Raw genomic sequence first — 14,299 nt, 5'->3', positions numbered from 1 at the left:
TTCTGAAAGTGCTTCTGCCTCTCCCCCCCCCCCTTTTCCGGAATGTTAACCTTTCTAATATTGCCACCGAATTATATATGGACATAGGAGAAGCCATGTTGGATCAGGCCAGTGGCTCCTGTAGTCCAACGCTCTGTGTCACACAGTGGCCAAAACCCAGTTGTCATGAGGAGGTCCCACCAGTGGGGCCAGGACACTAGAAGCCCTTCCACTGTTGCCCCCCGCCCCACACCAAGCACCAAGAATACAGAGCATCACTGCCACAGACATAAGAACATAAGAGAAGCCATGTTGGATCAGGCCAGTGGCCCCTGTAGTCCAACACTGTGTCACACAGTGGCCAAAACCCAGTTGCCATGAGGAGGTCCAGCAGTGGGGCCAGGACACTAGAAGCCCTTCCACTGTTGCCCCCCCCCCCCCAAGCACCAAGAATACAGAGCATCACTGCCCCAGACATAAAAACATAAGAGAAGCCATGTTGGATCAGGCCAGTAGCCCCTCCAGTCCAACACTGTCTCACAGTGGCCAAAACCCAGTTGTCATGAAGAGGTCCAGCAGTGGGGCCAGGACACTAGAAGCCTTCCCACTGTTGCCCCCCCCCCCCAAGCACCAAGAATACAGAGCATCACTGCCCCAGAGTGTTCCATGTATACCTTGTGGCTAATAGCCATGGATGGATCTCTGCTCCAGATGTTGATCCAGTCCTCTCTTGAAGCTGTCCATGCTTGTAGCTGCTACCTCTGCTAAAGACAAGCACAAGTTTCTAAGCGCATGTAAGCTAAAGCTCATCTACTATTTAAGAGTGTCTTATTATAATAACTAGATTTTATCCATCAGTTGGCATAGTTGTAGTGCAGAGATCTTGTGGAAATACACCTGGGTGATACTGGCTTAGTCAGGTGCCATAAGACTAAGAGGTTCTGATCACTGATTGGTGCTATTTTAACTTGTATATTTCAGCCACAACAGATCTGTCTAGTGCAGGGGTAGGGAACAGTGAACTCTCCAGATGTTTGGGGGTTTTTTTTGCCTACAACTCCCATCAGCCCCAGCCAGCATGGCCAATGGCTGGGGCTGAACATATGAAGCTGCCTTATACTGAATCAGACCTTTGGTCCATCAAAGTCAGTATTGTCTTCTCAGACTGGCAGCGGCTCTCCAGGGTCTCAAGCTGAGGTTTTTTTTCACACCTATTTGCCTGGACCCTTTTTTGGAGATGCCGGGGATTGAACCTGGGACCTTCTGCTTCCCAAGCAGATGCTCTACCACTGAGCCACCATCCCTCCCCATGGAAGTTGTAGGCAAAAAAACATCTGGAGAGCCACTGTTCCCTACCCCTGGTCTAGTGTAATTTCCACAGAACTTGGTTTACTTAAGCTGTGAGGACCCAAGTCCCGAAACCTGTCTCTGAAACTGGTTCTGACTTACGTATGGCACAGCCTTGTTTAGTCTTTAAAACTGAGCCACAGTTTTAATTTTAGATCTCATCTGTCACTTTTGGAGGTCTTCCTGATGGTGGGGCAAATATGTACCGTATTTGCCGGCGTATAAGACGACTTTTTCCCCCTGAAAAACATGCCTCCAAGTGGGAGGGTCGTCTTATACGCCGGGTGCACTTCAGTTGGGATAGACATAGCTGCCCATAGTGGCCTCCCGATGCCCGCCCCACCTCATTCGACATACCGTCCAGTATCGCGCGGTATCCAGTGCGGCCGCGGCGGGTCATCAGCGTGCCTGCGGCGAGCATCAGCAGCGAGACGGGTGCCAGCCTTTTCGGCGTGACCGGCCTGTTCTGCTCGGCGGGAAGCGGCGGCGCTCCGGCCCGCCCCTTGTCTACGCAGAGCTCGCACATGCGCACTAGTGCCGGTCACAGGGAGATGCAGGGGCGGGCCGTACAATGTTCTTTTACGCTTTATTTGGTGTGTGGAAGGTGTGCGGTAGTCGTATACGGCGAGTATATAACAAACTCTATATTTTGAGTGGAAATGTTGGGGGGTCGTCTTATACGCTGGCAAATACGGTATGTTGCCTACCATACCACTGAAACAGCTAATCTGTTAATCTTTTGAACTTCTAGGTTTCAGTCACATACCTGAAGAAGTCCCAACAATGGATCATGCTAGGAAAGCAATCTATAACTTGGTGAGTGGGATGCATGCAACCGTGTTGGTGTAGATCTAGATGCAGCAATTAGCTCCGTGCTCTCTGCAGTAAGCTCACTGTTGCCTTTGCAACACAGGACAAGTTTTACAGGCTAAACTTGTATTTGAACAGGCAAATGGGGAGGGGGAACGTGAGCATTTTAAACAAGATGAGAGGAACTGATATTCCAGTTCAGACTCGGCCGTTGTCTGACTTGCCCATTTGTGTGTCTGGTGTCAAGCCGCAGTGATGGTAAAGTTCTCAGGTGAGAGCTTAAGGGTGAAGAATCTTTTCTAGTCCTTCCTTCCTCAGTGTAGTGTTATATTTTTCTACCAGCCCGCACTTGGGTCCTGGCTATTTGCAGAAACCTGCCTTGACTGTGTGCGATCGCTCTTGCATGCGCTTCTTCCTCTGTCACAATAATTTTTAGTTGTAATTTTTAGATCCTTGAAGCTCCTTATTCTGTCCATTGTCTGACCATCGAGTGAGCGTGGTGTCTGTGGTTAGAGTGTCAGACTGGAATCTAGGAGACCCGGGTTCAAATCCTCACTCTGTCTTGGGAACTTGCTAGAAGACCTTGGGCCAGGTAACACGCACTCAGCCTAACCAGCCTCATTTGGCTGGTTTTGAGGACAAAATGGAGGAGAGGAGAATTATTAGTATTTATTGCATTTGATCAGTCGCCCTATCCCAGCTAGTGCCAGCCCCAGGGCAATGTACAGTAGTAAAGGAGAGCCAGTTTGGTGTAGTGGTTAAGTGTGCGGACTCTTATCTGGGAGAACTGGGTTTGATTCCCCACTCCTCCACCTGCACCTGCTAGCATGGCCTTGGGTCAGCCATAGCTCCGGCAGAGGTTGTCCTTGAAAGGGCAGCTGCTGTGAGAGCCCTCTCCAGCCCCACCCACCTCACAGAGTGTCTGCTGTGGAGGAGGAAGGTAAAGGAGATTGTGAGCTTCTCTGAGACTCTTCAGAGTGAAGGGCGGGATATAAATCCGATATCTTCATCTACCTCACAGGGTGTCTGTTGTGGGGGAGGAAGGGAAAGGAGATTGTGAGCCCCTCTGAGACTCTTTGGAGTGGAGGGCGGGATATAAATCCAATATCTTCATCTACCTCACAGGGTGTCTGTTGTGGGGGAGGGAGATAAAGGAGATTGTGAGCCGCTCTGAGACTCTTTGGAGTGGAGGGCGGGATATAAATCCAATATCTTCATCTACCTCACAGGGTGTCTGTTGTGGGGGAGGAAGGGAAAGGAGATTGTGAGCCGCTCTGAGACTCTTCGGAGTGGAGGGTGGGATATAAATGGAATGTCTTCATCTACCTCACAGGGTGTCTGTTGTGGGGGAGGAAGGGAAAGGAGATTGTGAGCCCCTCTGAGACTCTTTGGAGTGGAGGGCGGGATATAAATCCAATATCTTCATCTACCTCACAGGGTGTCTGTTGTGGGGGAGGGAGATAAAGGAGATTGTGAGCCGCTCTGAGACTCTTCGGAGTGGAGGGCGGGATATAAATCCAATATCTTCATCTACCTCACAGGGTGTCTGTTGTGGGGGAGGGAGATAAAGGAGATTGTGAGCCGCTCTGAGACTCTTCAGAGTGGAGGGCGGGATATAAATCCAATATCTTCATCTACCTCACAGGGTGTCTGTTGTGGGGGAGGAAGGGAAAGGAGACTGTGAGCCGCTCTGAGACTCTTCGGAATGGAGGGCAGGATATAAATCCAATATCTTCATCTACCTCACAGGGTGTCTGTTGTGGGGAGGAAGGGAAAGGAGATTGTGAGCCGCTCTGAGACTCTTCAGAGTGGAGGGCAGGATATAAATCCAATATCTTCATCTACCTCACAGGGTGTCTGTTGTGGGGGAGGAAGGGAAAGGAGACTGTGAGCCGCTCTGAGACTCTTCGGAGTGGAGGGCGGGATATAAATCCAATATCTTCATCTACCTCACAGGGTGCCTGTTGTGGGGGAGGAAGGGAAAGGAGATTGTGAGCCGCTCTGAGACTCTTCGGAGTGGAGGGCGGGATATAAATCCAATATTTTCATCTACCTCACAGGGTGTCTGTTGTGGGGGAGGAAGGGAAAGGAGATTGTGAGCCGCTCTGAGACTCTTCAGAGTGGAGGGCGGGATATAAATCCAATATTTTCATCTACCTCACAGGGTGTCTGTTGTGGGGGAGGAAGGGAAAGGAGACTGTGAGCCTCTCTGAGACTCTTCGGAGTGGAGGGCGGGATATAAATCCAATATCATCTTTTTTTTCTAAAAAACACACACAGATAAAATCAATTACATTAAAATTTACAGACCGTGATGGCGTCTTTAAAGTTCTCTTAGTTATTACGTCACCTCAGGAATAATGTCAGCTGCTTTGGGTCCCTCTGGGGGAGAAAGGCCAGTCAGAAACGAAACACACGCATATCAGTAAGTTTACTGATAATGAAATAAAGTTCGAATGCAGCTCATTGAACTCCTAGCTGGCAGATGCAACCCCTGAGCCTCGGCAGTGGGTCGTTCCCTCTGTTGCCTGTTCTGTGGGTTGAAACGTCTTTGCCTCCGTGAAAGGTTGCAAGTGAGCAAGAAGTTTTGGAAGGCCTTGTTTCAGATGTCACAGACTTTGCAGATTTCTTGGGTTCTTTGAAACGGAGATGGGGGAGCGGGGAGAAGAGGGCTGTGGCAGAGAAGGTCTTGGAGCAGCTGATCACAAGCTTTGTGGAGGTAGCTCAGAGTTCAGCTGAATACCTTCAACACTGCTCATAGGGCAGCTTTGTTCCGAAAACGTTCCTCGCTTTGGCTTGAGCTTGCTGTGCTGGATGTGTCATCTGTGCAAATAACAGTGTTACTTTAGCTGGCTCGATCTTTCCTTCCCAGTTTGGAGGAGAGCCCCTCTCGTACACCCGGTTCAGCCTGGCTCGGCAGCCGGATGGAGACAGCAGTCAAGTGGAGATGAAGCTTTCCGCGGAAGAAGAGGAAGGAGGCGAAAACGGAGTCGTCGACCACATTCACACCCAGACAGTGAAGCCCCGGAAGACCAGTCGACACCTCTGCTGCGTGTTCTCTGCAGTAGCACTTGTATTTCTTGCAGGTAAGAGCTGCAGGGCTAGGAACAAATGTCATTGACACAGTGAAAGCCATACTTTTTGTTTTGCTCTTGGTAGGATTATCTTTTGGGGACTAGCGTCTTTGGTGTAGTGGTTTGGAGAGCCAGTGTGGTGTAGTGGTCGAGCGTGCAGACTCTTATCTGGGAGAACCGGGTTTGATTCCCCACTCCTCCACTTGCAGCTGCTGGAATGGCCTTGGGTCAGCCAGAGCTCTCTTATCTGGGAGAACCGGGTTTGATTCCCCACTCCTCCACTTGCAGCTGCTGGAATGGCCTTGGGTCAGCCAGAGCTCTCTTATCTGGAAGAACCGGTTTGGTGTAGTGGTTAAGTGTGCGGACTCTTATCTGGGAGAACCGGGTTTGATTCTCCACTCCTCCACTTGCACTTGCTAGCATGGCCTTGGGTCAGCCATAGCTCTGGCAGAGGTTGTCCTTGAAAGGGCAGCTGCTGTGAGAGCCCTCTCCAGCCCCACCCACCTCACAGGGTGTCTGTTGTGGGGGAGGAAGGTAAAGGAGATTGTGAGCCGCTCTGAGACTCTTCGGAGTGGAGGGCGGGATATAAATCCAATATCTTCATCTTCTTCTTCTTATATGTGAGAGAATGGGGCATCAAACCTGGTTCCCCCAGATTGGAGACGGCGCACTTAACCACTACAACAAAATGGCTTTCACGATGAGAGATTGCCTGCCTCTGCGTAGCGACCCACGGCTTGCCTGGTGGCCTCCCATGCAAGTACTGACGACGGCTGACCCTGCTCAGGATCTGAGATCTGACGAGCTCAAGCAGGCCCACTCCGTCCATCTTAGAGCATAGTTGCAGCTATGCACCTGTGTGCGAAGGGCCATCAAGTCGTAGCTGACTTAGTGACCCCATAGGGTTTTCAAGGCAACTGATGGACAGAGGTGGGTTGCCAGTGCCGCCCTTGGCATCGCTGGTATTCCTTGCCAGGCCCCCATCCAAATACTGACCAGAGCGAGCCCTGCTTAGTGCTTGAGATCTTGCTAGTCTGGGCTGCCAGAGCCAGTTCCTGGCCTGGCTTCCAGTCATTTTTATAGCAAAGGCCTCCTATGCATGTACATAGGTTATTTTTTTAATGGCAGGTTTGAGTAGAAGATGAAGATGATTTATATCCCGCCCTTCACTCCGAAGGGTCTCAGAGCGGCTCACAATCTCCTTTCCCTTCCCCCCCCACAACAGTCACCCTGTGAGGTAGATGAAGATATTGGATTTATATCCCGCCCTCCACTCCAAAGAGTCTCAGAGCGGCTCACAATCTCCTTTACCTTCCTCCCCCACAACAGACACCCTGTGAGGTAGATGAAGATATTGGATTTATATCCCGCCCTCCACTCCGAAGAGTCTCAGAGTGGCTCACAATCTCCTTTATCTTCCTCCCCCACAACAGACACCCTGTGAGGTGGGTGGGGCTGGAGAGGGCTCTCACAGCAGCTGCCCTTTCAAGGACAGAGTCTCAGAGAGGCTCACAATCTCCTTTCCCTTCCTCCCCCACAACAGACACCCTGTGAGGAGGTGGGGCTGGAAGAGCTCAGACAGTAGCTGCCCTTTCAAGGACAGCTCTGCCAGAGCCATGGCTGACCCAATGCCATGCCAGCAGGTGCAAGTGGAGGAGTGGGGAATCAAACCCGGTTCTCCCAGTCTGCACACTTAAGCACTACACCAAACTGGCTCTCCGAGTATAATTTGCTGCCTCGATCTTTGATGTTTACATGACATTTCAGTGTCGTGTATCGGTTGCTTAGCTAGCAGGGCTTGACCTCCTTTCATCTGACGCCCCAAATCTCTTAGGGTTCCTGTTTGGCTACCTGAGCTTCCGTGCGCGGATGTCGGCGCCGAAAGAATGCGCGAATGAACTCGAATCGTGTAAGAGTGCGCAGTGTGCGTCCGTGGAAGATCCTGTTCAGCCCAAGGTGCCGAATCTGAGACCTGAGCACGAGCCTGTGATGTACTGGGGTGAGCTTCGAAACAAATTAGCGGAGAAATTTGACGGCATAAGCTTCCAACCTAGAATCAGGTAACCCTCTGCAAAAAGCCCCTCGAACCACTGGCGTGGCAGTGTTGGTTTTTGTCACGATTGCAAACCACCGTTGACGACGCATGGTCCTCTGTTTCCAGAAAGGTCTCTGCTTCTTCCCACGAGGCTGGCACAAGTGGTGACGAGGATCTGGTCAACTACGTCTTCAGCGAGTTTGGCAGCCAGAAGCTGGACGAAGTCTGGAAGAACGAGCACTACGTTAGGGTGCAGGTCCCCGGAAGGTAGGCACTGCCCTTCGTCATTAAGCCCCTGGTCTTCTTGGCTTCTCTTGAACACGAAGGCCTAGTTACGTTGTCGAAGGCTTTCATTAGTTACTGTAGATTTTCCGGGTTGTATGGCCTGTGAGCAAAGCGCCACCTGCCCCAGCCAAGAGGAAACAACCCGAAAACCCAGGCTTTGGAACGAAGGGACTGGGATTTTAAGGAATGCTAAGAAACCGGCTCCATGTTTCCCTGAAAACCGGACTTTGCCGAGCTGATTTGTCATATAGGACAGTTCTCGCAAGATCTCCTAAATAAGTTATGGGTTCCTCACTCCGCGGAAGTTTCACCACACTCAGTTACTCAGAAAAAACTACTCAATCACTCAGTTGCTTTAGTTGCTGTAGGTTTTCCAGGCTGTATGGCCGTGGTCTTGGCGTCGTAGAACCTGACATTTCACCAGCAGATTTAGATCCTTGAAGATATCCTCAGGATAGTAGGATATCTATGTTGTAGGAGTTTCGCAGACTGTAACATGCTAATGGAGCTTTCCTGAGGAGGTTCTACTCCAATCCATATGCAAAAGAACCTCCTCAGGAAAGCTCCTCCATTAGCATGTCACAGCCTGGGGAACACTTACAAGATAACGACTCGGCCATACCCCAACTTCCTGAGTAAGATATACATTAACTGCCTAGCATCTTCTCACTTTGACACAGAGAGAACTTCTGTGTTATACCTCTGAGGATGCCAGTCACAGCTGCTGGCGAAACATCAGATTTGACAATGCCAAGACCACGGCCATATAGCCTGGAAAATCTACAGGAACTAAAGGCCTAGTTCTTCTTGAGCAATTGAGTGTGGTGAAACTTCTGTGGAGTGAGGAACCCAGAACTGATTTAGGAGATTTTGCGAGAACTGTCCTATATGGAAAATCGGTTCTACAAAGTCCATTTTTCAGGAAAACATACAGCTGTTTTCTTAGTGCCCCTAAAATCCCAGTTCCTTCCTTCCAAAGGCTGGGCATGCTGGGCATTTCCTCTTGGTTGGGGCAGGTGATGTTTTGGTCACAGGCTCAGTCTTGGGTAAGCATCAGATAACAAACCAAGCAGGAACTGGAAAGATCTCCCAGACCTGTGATCACAGACCCAGTATCTTGGGGGGCCACTTTGGTGTTCTTTCTCGACAGGGAGTTTTCCTAGTGCCGTTTAAAGCTGTATACCTGTATCTCTTCCCTTTAGCTCTCCAAATGTCATTTCACTGGAAGTTCGTGGCGGCAGCAGAGAAGTTCTCGAAGTGGCCAAGGCTTACGTGGCATACAGCGGAACTGGGGACGTTTCTGTAAGTTGGCTTCGCGTGTCTGGACCACTCGCGTGGTGTTGTAAGATACTAACCCTATAGCCCTATATGGCCTAGGACCTGCCTACCTGAGGGACCGTCTCTTCCCACACGTTCCCCAGAGAGTACTGAGATAGGGAACTCAAAATCTCCTTGTTGTCCCCGGGCCAAAGGAAGCCCGTTTGAAATCTACAAGGGATAGGGCCTTCTCCGCAATGGCCCCTTCCTGGTGGAACCAGCTGCCGGAAGAGGTAAGGGCCCTGCGGGAGCTTGCTCAATTCCGCAGGGTCTGTAAGACAGCCCTCTTCCGGCTGGCTCACAACTAACCGGCACTGAAACCTGAAACCGAGTGTAGTTTGTAAGATCGCTGTATTTTTTTAATGTTTTAAGTCTATAACTGTGTGAAATGTTTAGGTTTTTAACTATGTAAATTGTGAATTGCTTAAACTTTTATGCTTAATTTTATACTCTTACGTTAGATTTTATATGTTGTAAGCCGCCCTGAGCCACCTGGTGGGAAGGGCGGGATATAAATTACAAATAAATAAATAAATAATGCAGCAGCCGGCGTCGCATCTCAGTCTTCCTTCGGCCAACGGAGTGCCCTACGGTGGGTCGGCAAGGCAGACGACAAAGCATTGGACTCCTTCCTTCATGTCTTGACACTTTGTCTTCAACTGTCAGAACGGATGGGCATGCTTTGTACTGCAGTGGTCCTCCTTCACTGCTGTAGCATCGCTGAGTTTTGGAGGGTGTCCAGCAGGGTGTTAAGAAGAACAGCCGTGGTCTTGGCATAGCGGCCCCCTTGAGTTCGATCCAGAGGGATAGGCTGAGACACAATTGTATTTTCTCTCATAGGGCAAGCCGGTTTATGCCAATTTTGGCCGCAGCGAAGACTTCAACACCCTGAGGGAGAAAAATATTTCCGTAAATGGGACTGTGATCCTTGTCAGAGCTGGAAAGATTACATTTGCTGAGAAGGTAAGAATTGTCTGCATCTCATCGGAACTGGGGACTGGAAATATGCTGCATTGGTGGCAGTTTCAGGGGGTTAACAAAGCTGAACGGAAAGACCATCTCAAAAAAATCAACAAGACAGTGACCAGAAAGACCCTGCCTTAAGACTTCAGACCTTCTCATGATTCTCCTAGAGTTCTAGTTGTAGTTTTGTATTATAAGCGGCAAAGAGCAATATAGAAACATAGTCCTAAATGCTAAAAGTTCGGTCCTCAATAAGTGCTGTCTTCCCTACTAAGCATCTAAGAATGTAAGAGAAGCCATGTTGGATCAGGCCAATGGCCCCTCCAGTCCAACACTCTGTCACATAAGAACATAAAAGAAGCCATGTTGGATCAGGCCAGTGGCCCCTCCAGTCCAACACTGTGTTCCACATAAGAACATAAGAGAAGCCATGTTGGATCGGGCCAATGGCCCCTCCAGTCCAACACTCTGTGTCACATAAGAACATAAGAGAAGCCATGTTGGATCAGGCCAATGGCCCCTCCAGTCCAACACTCTGTGTCACATAAGAGAAGCCATGTTGGATCAGGCCAATGGCCCCTCCAGTCCAACACTCTGTGTCACACACTGGCCAAAAAACCCAAGTGCTTTCAAGACGTCCACCAGTGGGGCCAGGACATTAGAAGCCCCCTCCAAGCACCAAGAATTACGAGCATCACTGCCCCAGACAGGGTTCCAATGATAAGCTGTGGCTAATAGCCACTGAAGGACCTTTGCTCCATATGCTTATCCAATCCCCTCTTAAAGCTGGCTATGCTTGTAGCCGCCACCACCTCCTGTGGCAGTGAATTCCACATGTTAATCACCCTTTGGGTGAAGAAGTGCTTCCTTTTATCTGTTTTAACCTGACTGCTCAGCCATTTCATGGAATGCCCACAAGTTCTTCTATTGTGAGAAAGGGAGAAAAGGACTTCTTTCTCTCTACTTTCTCCATCCTATGCATAATCCAGTAAACCTCTTTCATGTCACCCCGCAGTCGACGTTAATCCAAGCTAAAGAGCCCCAAGCGTTCTACTAAATTCAGCAATTGCTTCTTTAGCTTGCAAAAAGAAGAAACCCTCCCTGTCAGGTATGGGGGCAGATTAAGGGGCCTATGGAACAGAATTCCCAACCAGTTCTCCAAACATCTGTCTGTTCTAGGTGGCGAACGCCCAGAAGCTGGGTGCTGTCGGAGTCTTGATATTCCCTTCCCCAGTTGACTACGAAGGCCTTGGAGAAAACGTAGCACAGTTTGGCCATGTGAGTATCTCATCTCTCTCCTGGGTGAACGCGGGTGGGTTATTTTGCCTTGCCCTCCGAGGTGGGCTTTCTCTGCGATTCGTGCAGAGCCAAACTGAATGAGCTTCTGTCTGCCTTGAAGTTGCCAGCTGCATTGTGGGAAATTCCTTGGGCTTTGGGGGCGGAACCTTAAGAGAGGGGTGGGGTTTGGTGAGGGACCGTGGCGAGGTGAAATGCCACGATCAGATTTCCAAGGCAGCCATTTTCTCTGAGGTTACTGACCTGTGTTAGCTGGAGATCAGCTTTAATTCCAGGAGCCTTTTAGGTCCCTCCTGGAGGTTGGTAACCATATTCCAAGTAAATGCAACCACATTCCCTTGCATTAGTGACCTTCTGTTCACGTGCCCCTGTTCTTCGTTACGCATCGAACCCTTGGTTTTTTTCCTTTTGGCAGGCTCACCTTGGGATGGGTGACCCTTTCACCCCGGGGTTCCCTTCTTTCAACCACACCCAGTTTCCACCCGGTGAATCCTCGGGACTGCCGCGCATTCCTGTGCAGACCATCACTAGTTCTGCTGCACTTAAGCTGTTCAGGTAAAATTCATTTTCTCTTTCCAAAGGCAGGCAGACAGTACTCTGTTGGCGTCCTTGGGAATAAGCAGGTGAAGTAGCATGTTGGAGAGAAGCAGAGAGCTGGGAAGGACGTTAGGTGTCTAGTCCAACCCCCTGCACAACTCAGAAAATTCACAGCTACTTCCCCTTCGCTCCCCCAGGGACATAAGAACATAAGAGAAGCCATGTTGGATCAGGCCAGTGACCCCTCCAGTCCAACACTCTGTCACATAAGAGAAGCCATGTTGGATCAGGCCAATGGCCCCTCCAGTCCAACATTCGGTGTCACATAAGAACATAAGAGAAGCCATGTTGGATCAGGCCAATGGCCCATCCAGTCCAACACTCTGTGTCACATAAGAACATAAGAGAAGCCATGTTGGATCAGGCCAATGGCCCCTCCAGTCCAACACTCTGTGTCACATAAGAACAGAAGAGAAGCCATGTTGGATCAGGCCAGTGGCCCCTCCAGTCCAACACTCTGTGTCACATAAGAACATACGAGGAGCCATGTTGGATCAGGCCAGTGACCCCTCCAGTCCAACACTCTGTCACATAAGAGAAGCCCTGTTGGATCAGGCCAATGGCCCATCCAGTCCAACACTCTGTGTCACATAAGAACATAAGAGAAGCCATGTTGGATCAGGCCAGTGGCCCCTCCAGTCCAACACTCTGTGTCACAGAAGAACATAAGAGAAGCCCTGTTGGATCAGGCCAGTGGCCCCTCCAGTCCAACACTCTGTGTCACATAAGAACATAAGAGAAGCCATGTTGGATCAGGCCAGTGGCCCATCCAGTCCAACACTCTGTGTCACATAAGAACATAAGAGAAGCCATGTTGGATCAGGCCAGTGGCCCCTCCAGTCCAACACTCTGTGTCACATAAGAACAGAAGAGAAGCCATGTTGGATCAGGCCAGTGGCCCCTCCAGTCCAACACTCTGTGTCACATAAGAACATAAGAGAAGCCATGTTGGATCAGGCCAGTGGCCCCTCCAGTCCAACACTCTGTGTCACAGAAGAACATAAGAGAAGCCCTGTTGGATCAGGCCAGTGGCCCCTCCAGTCCAACACTCTGTGTCACATAAGAACAGAAGAGAAGCCATGTTGGATCAGGCCAGTGGCCCATCCAGTCCAACACTCTGTGTCACATAAGAACATAAGAGAAGCCATGTTGGATCAGGCCAGTGGCCCCTCCAGTCCAACACTCTGTGTCACATAAGAACAGAAGAGAAGCCATGTTGGATCAGGCCAGTGGCCCCTCCAGTCCAACACTCTGTGTCACATAAGAACATAAGAGAAGCCATGTTGGATCAGGCCAGTGGCCCATCCAGTCCAACACTCTGTGTCACATAAGAACATAAGAGAAGCCATGTTGGATCAGGCCAGTGACCCCTCCAGTCCAACTCTCTGTGTCACATAAGAACATAAGAGAAGCCATGTTGGATCAGGCCAGTGGCCCCTCCAGTCCAACACTCTGTGTCACATAAGAACATAAGAGAAGCCATGTTGGATCAGGCCAGTGGCCCCTCCAGTCCAACTCTCTGTGTCACTTAAGAACATAAGAGAAGCCATGTTGGATCAGGCCAGTGACCCCTCCAGTCCAACACGCTGTGGCTAGTAGCCACTGATGGACCCCCGCTCCATATTTTTATCCAATTTCCTCTTGAAGCTGGCTATGCTTGTAGCCCCCACCACCTGCTGTGGCAGTGAATTCCACATGTTAAACATCCTTTGGGTGAAGAAGTACTTTCTTTTATCCATTTTAACCTGACTGCTCAGCAATTTCATCGAATGCCCACGAGTTCTTGTATTGCGAGAAAGGGAGAAAAGTACTTCTCTCTCTACCCTCTCCATCCCATGTAGAATCTTGTCAACCTCTCTCATGTCACCCCGCAATCGACGTTTCTCCAAGCTAAAGAGCCCCAAGCATTTCAACCTTTCTTCATAGGGGAAGTGTTCCAACCCTTTAATCATTCTAGTTGCCCTTTTTTGCCCTTTTTCCAATGCTATAATGTGCTATGAAGGAGAAACTGCAATAAGTTCTTTTAAAAAAAATAAACTTGAATGGACTTGGGAAAAGAGGCAGTGTAAGCCAGAAGTAGTGTGCGCTGTGTCGGGTTAACAGGGGCACGCTCTAGTGTAGAATTTGAAGCCGTTCTTGGTTGTGCGAGTGAAACTCGTGTCTTCTGGGAAAATTGCTGCACAGCTGAAATCTCTTCTTTGTTGAGCTGCGGGTAGCCTGAGCGGGAGCTACTTCCTGTACCTCCTGAATTTTGCAATGGAGATAAAGCAAGATGGGTAGCTATGTCAGTCTGCTTGCAGCGGTCAAAAAGCTCAAGAGCCTAGTGGTGCCTTGAAGGCTAGCAAAATTGGTGGCAGGGGTGATGCTTTCGTGAGTCGTCGTTCACTTTTTCAGATACCTGAATCTGAAAAGGCGAGCAGCAACTAACGGAACCTCATCCCCTGCCACAAATTGCTAGTCTTTAAGAAGAAGATATTGGATTTATATCCCGCCATATAGTCTGAATCTCAGAGCAGTCAAAATCTCCTTTCCCTTCCTCCCCCACAACAGACACCCTGTGAGGTGGGTGGGGCTGAGAGGGCTCTCAGTAGCTGCC

At 49.9% G+C, this 14,299-nt stretch overlaps 1 protein-coding gene across 1 annotated transcript in view; it reads left to right on the top strand.

Moving 5' to 3' along the window:
* Positions 1-2,069: 2,069 nt before the first annotated feature.
* The window catches only part of TFRC (transferrin receptor), a 49,159-nt gene continuing 36,929 nt past the window's right edge, over positions 2,070-14,299 (top strand). Inside the window, exons 1-8 of the mRNA XM_060242842.1 lie at positions 2,070-2,142; positions 5,009-5,222; positions 7,045-7,270; positions 7,372-7,512; positions 8,733-8,832; positions 9,688-9,810; positions 10,990-11,088; positions 11,522-11,661. Of these exons, the coding sequence (XP_060098825.1) occupies positions 2,110-2,142; positions 5,009-5,222; positions 7,045-7,270; positions 7,372-7,512; positions 8,733-8,832; positions 9,688-9,810; positions 10,990-11,088; positions 11,522-11,661 (1,076 nt within the window). The 5' untranslated portion in view covers positions 2,070-2,109. The remainder of the gene's footprint in view (positions 2,143-5,008; positions 5,223-7,044; positions 7,271-7,371; positions 7,513-8,732; positions 8,833-9,687; positions 9,811-10,989; positions 11,089-11,521; positions 11,662-14,299) is intronic.

Source organism: Heteronotia binoei, chromosome 6, assembly GCF_032191835.1.
Source record: "Heteronotia binoei isolate CCM8104 ecotype False Entrance Well chromosome 6, APGP_CSIRO_Hbin_v1, whole genome shotgun sequence".
In the NCBI taxonomy this organism is placed as follows: domain Eukaryota; kingdom Metazoa; phylum Chordata; class Lepidosauria; order Squamata; family Gekkonidae; genus Heteronotia; species Heteronotia binoei.
This window is presented reverse-complemented; position numbering and strand designations above follow the sequence as displayed.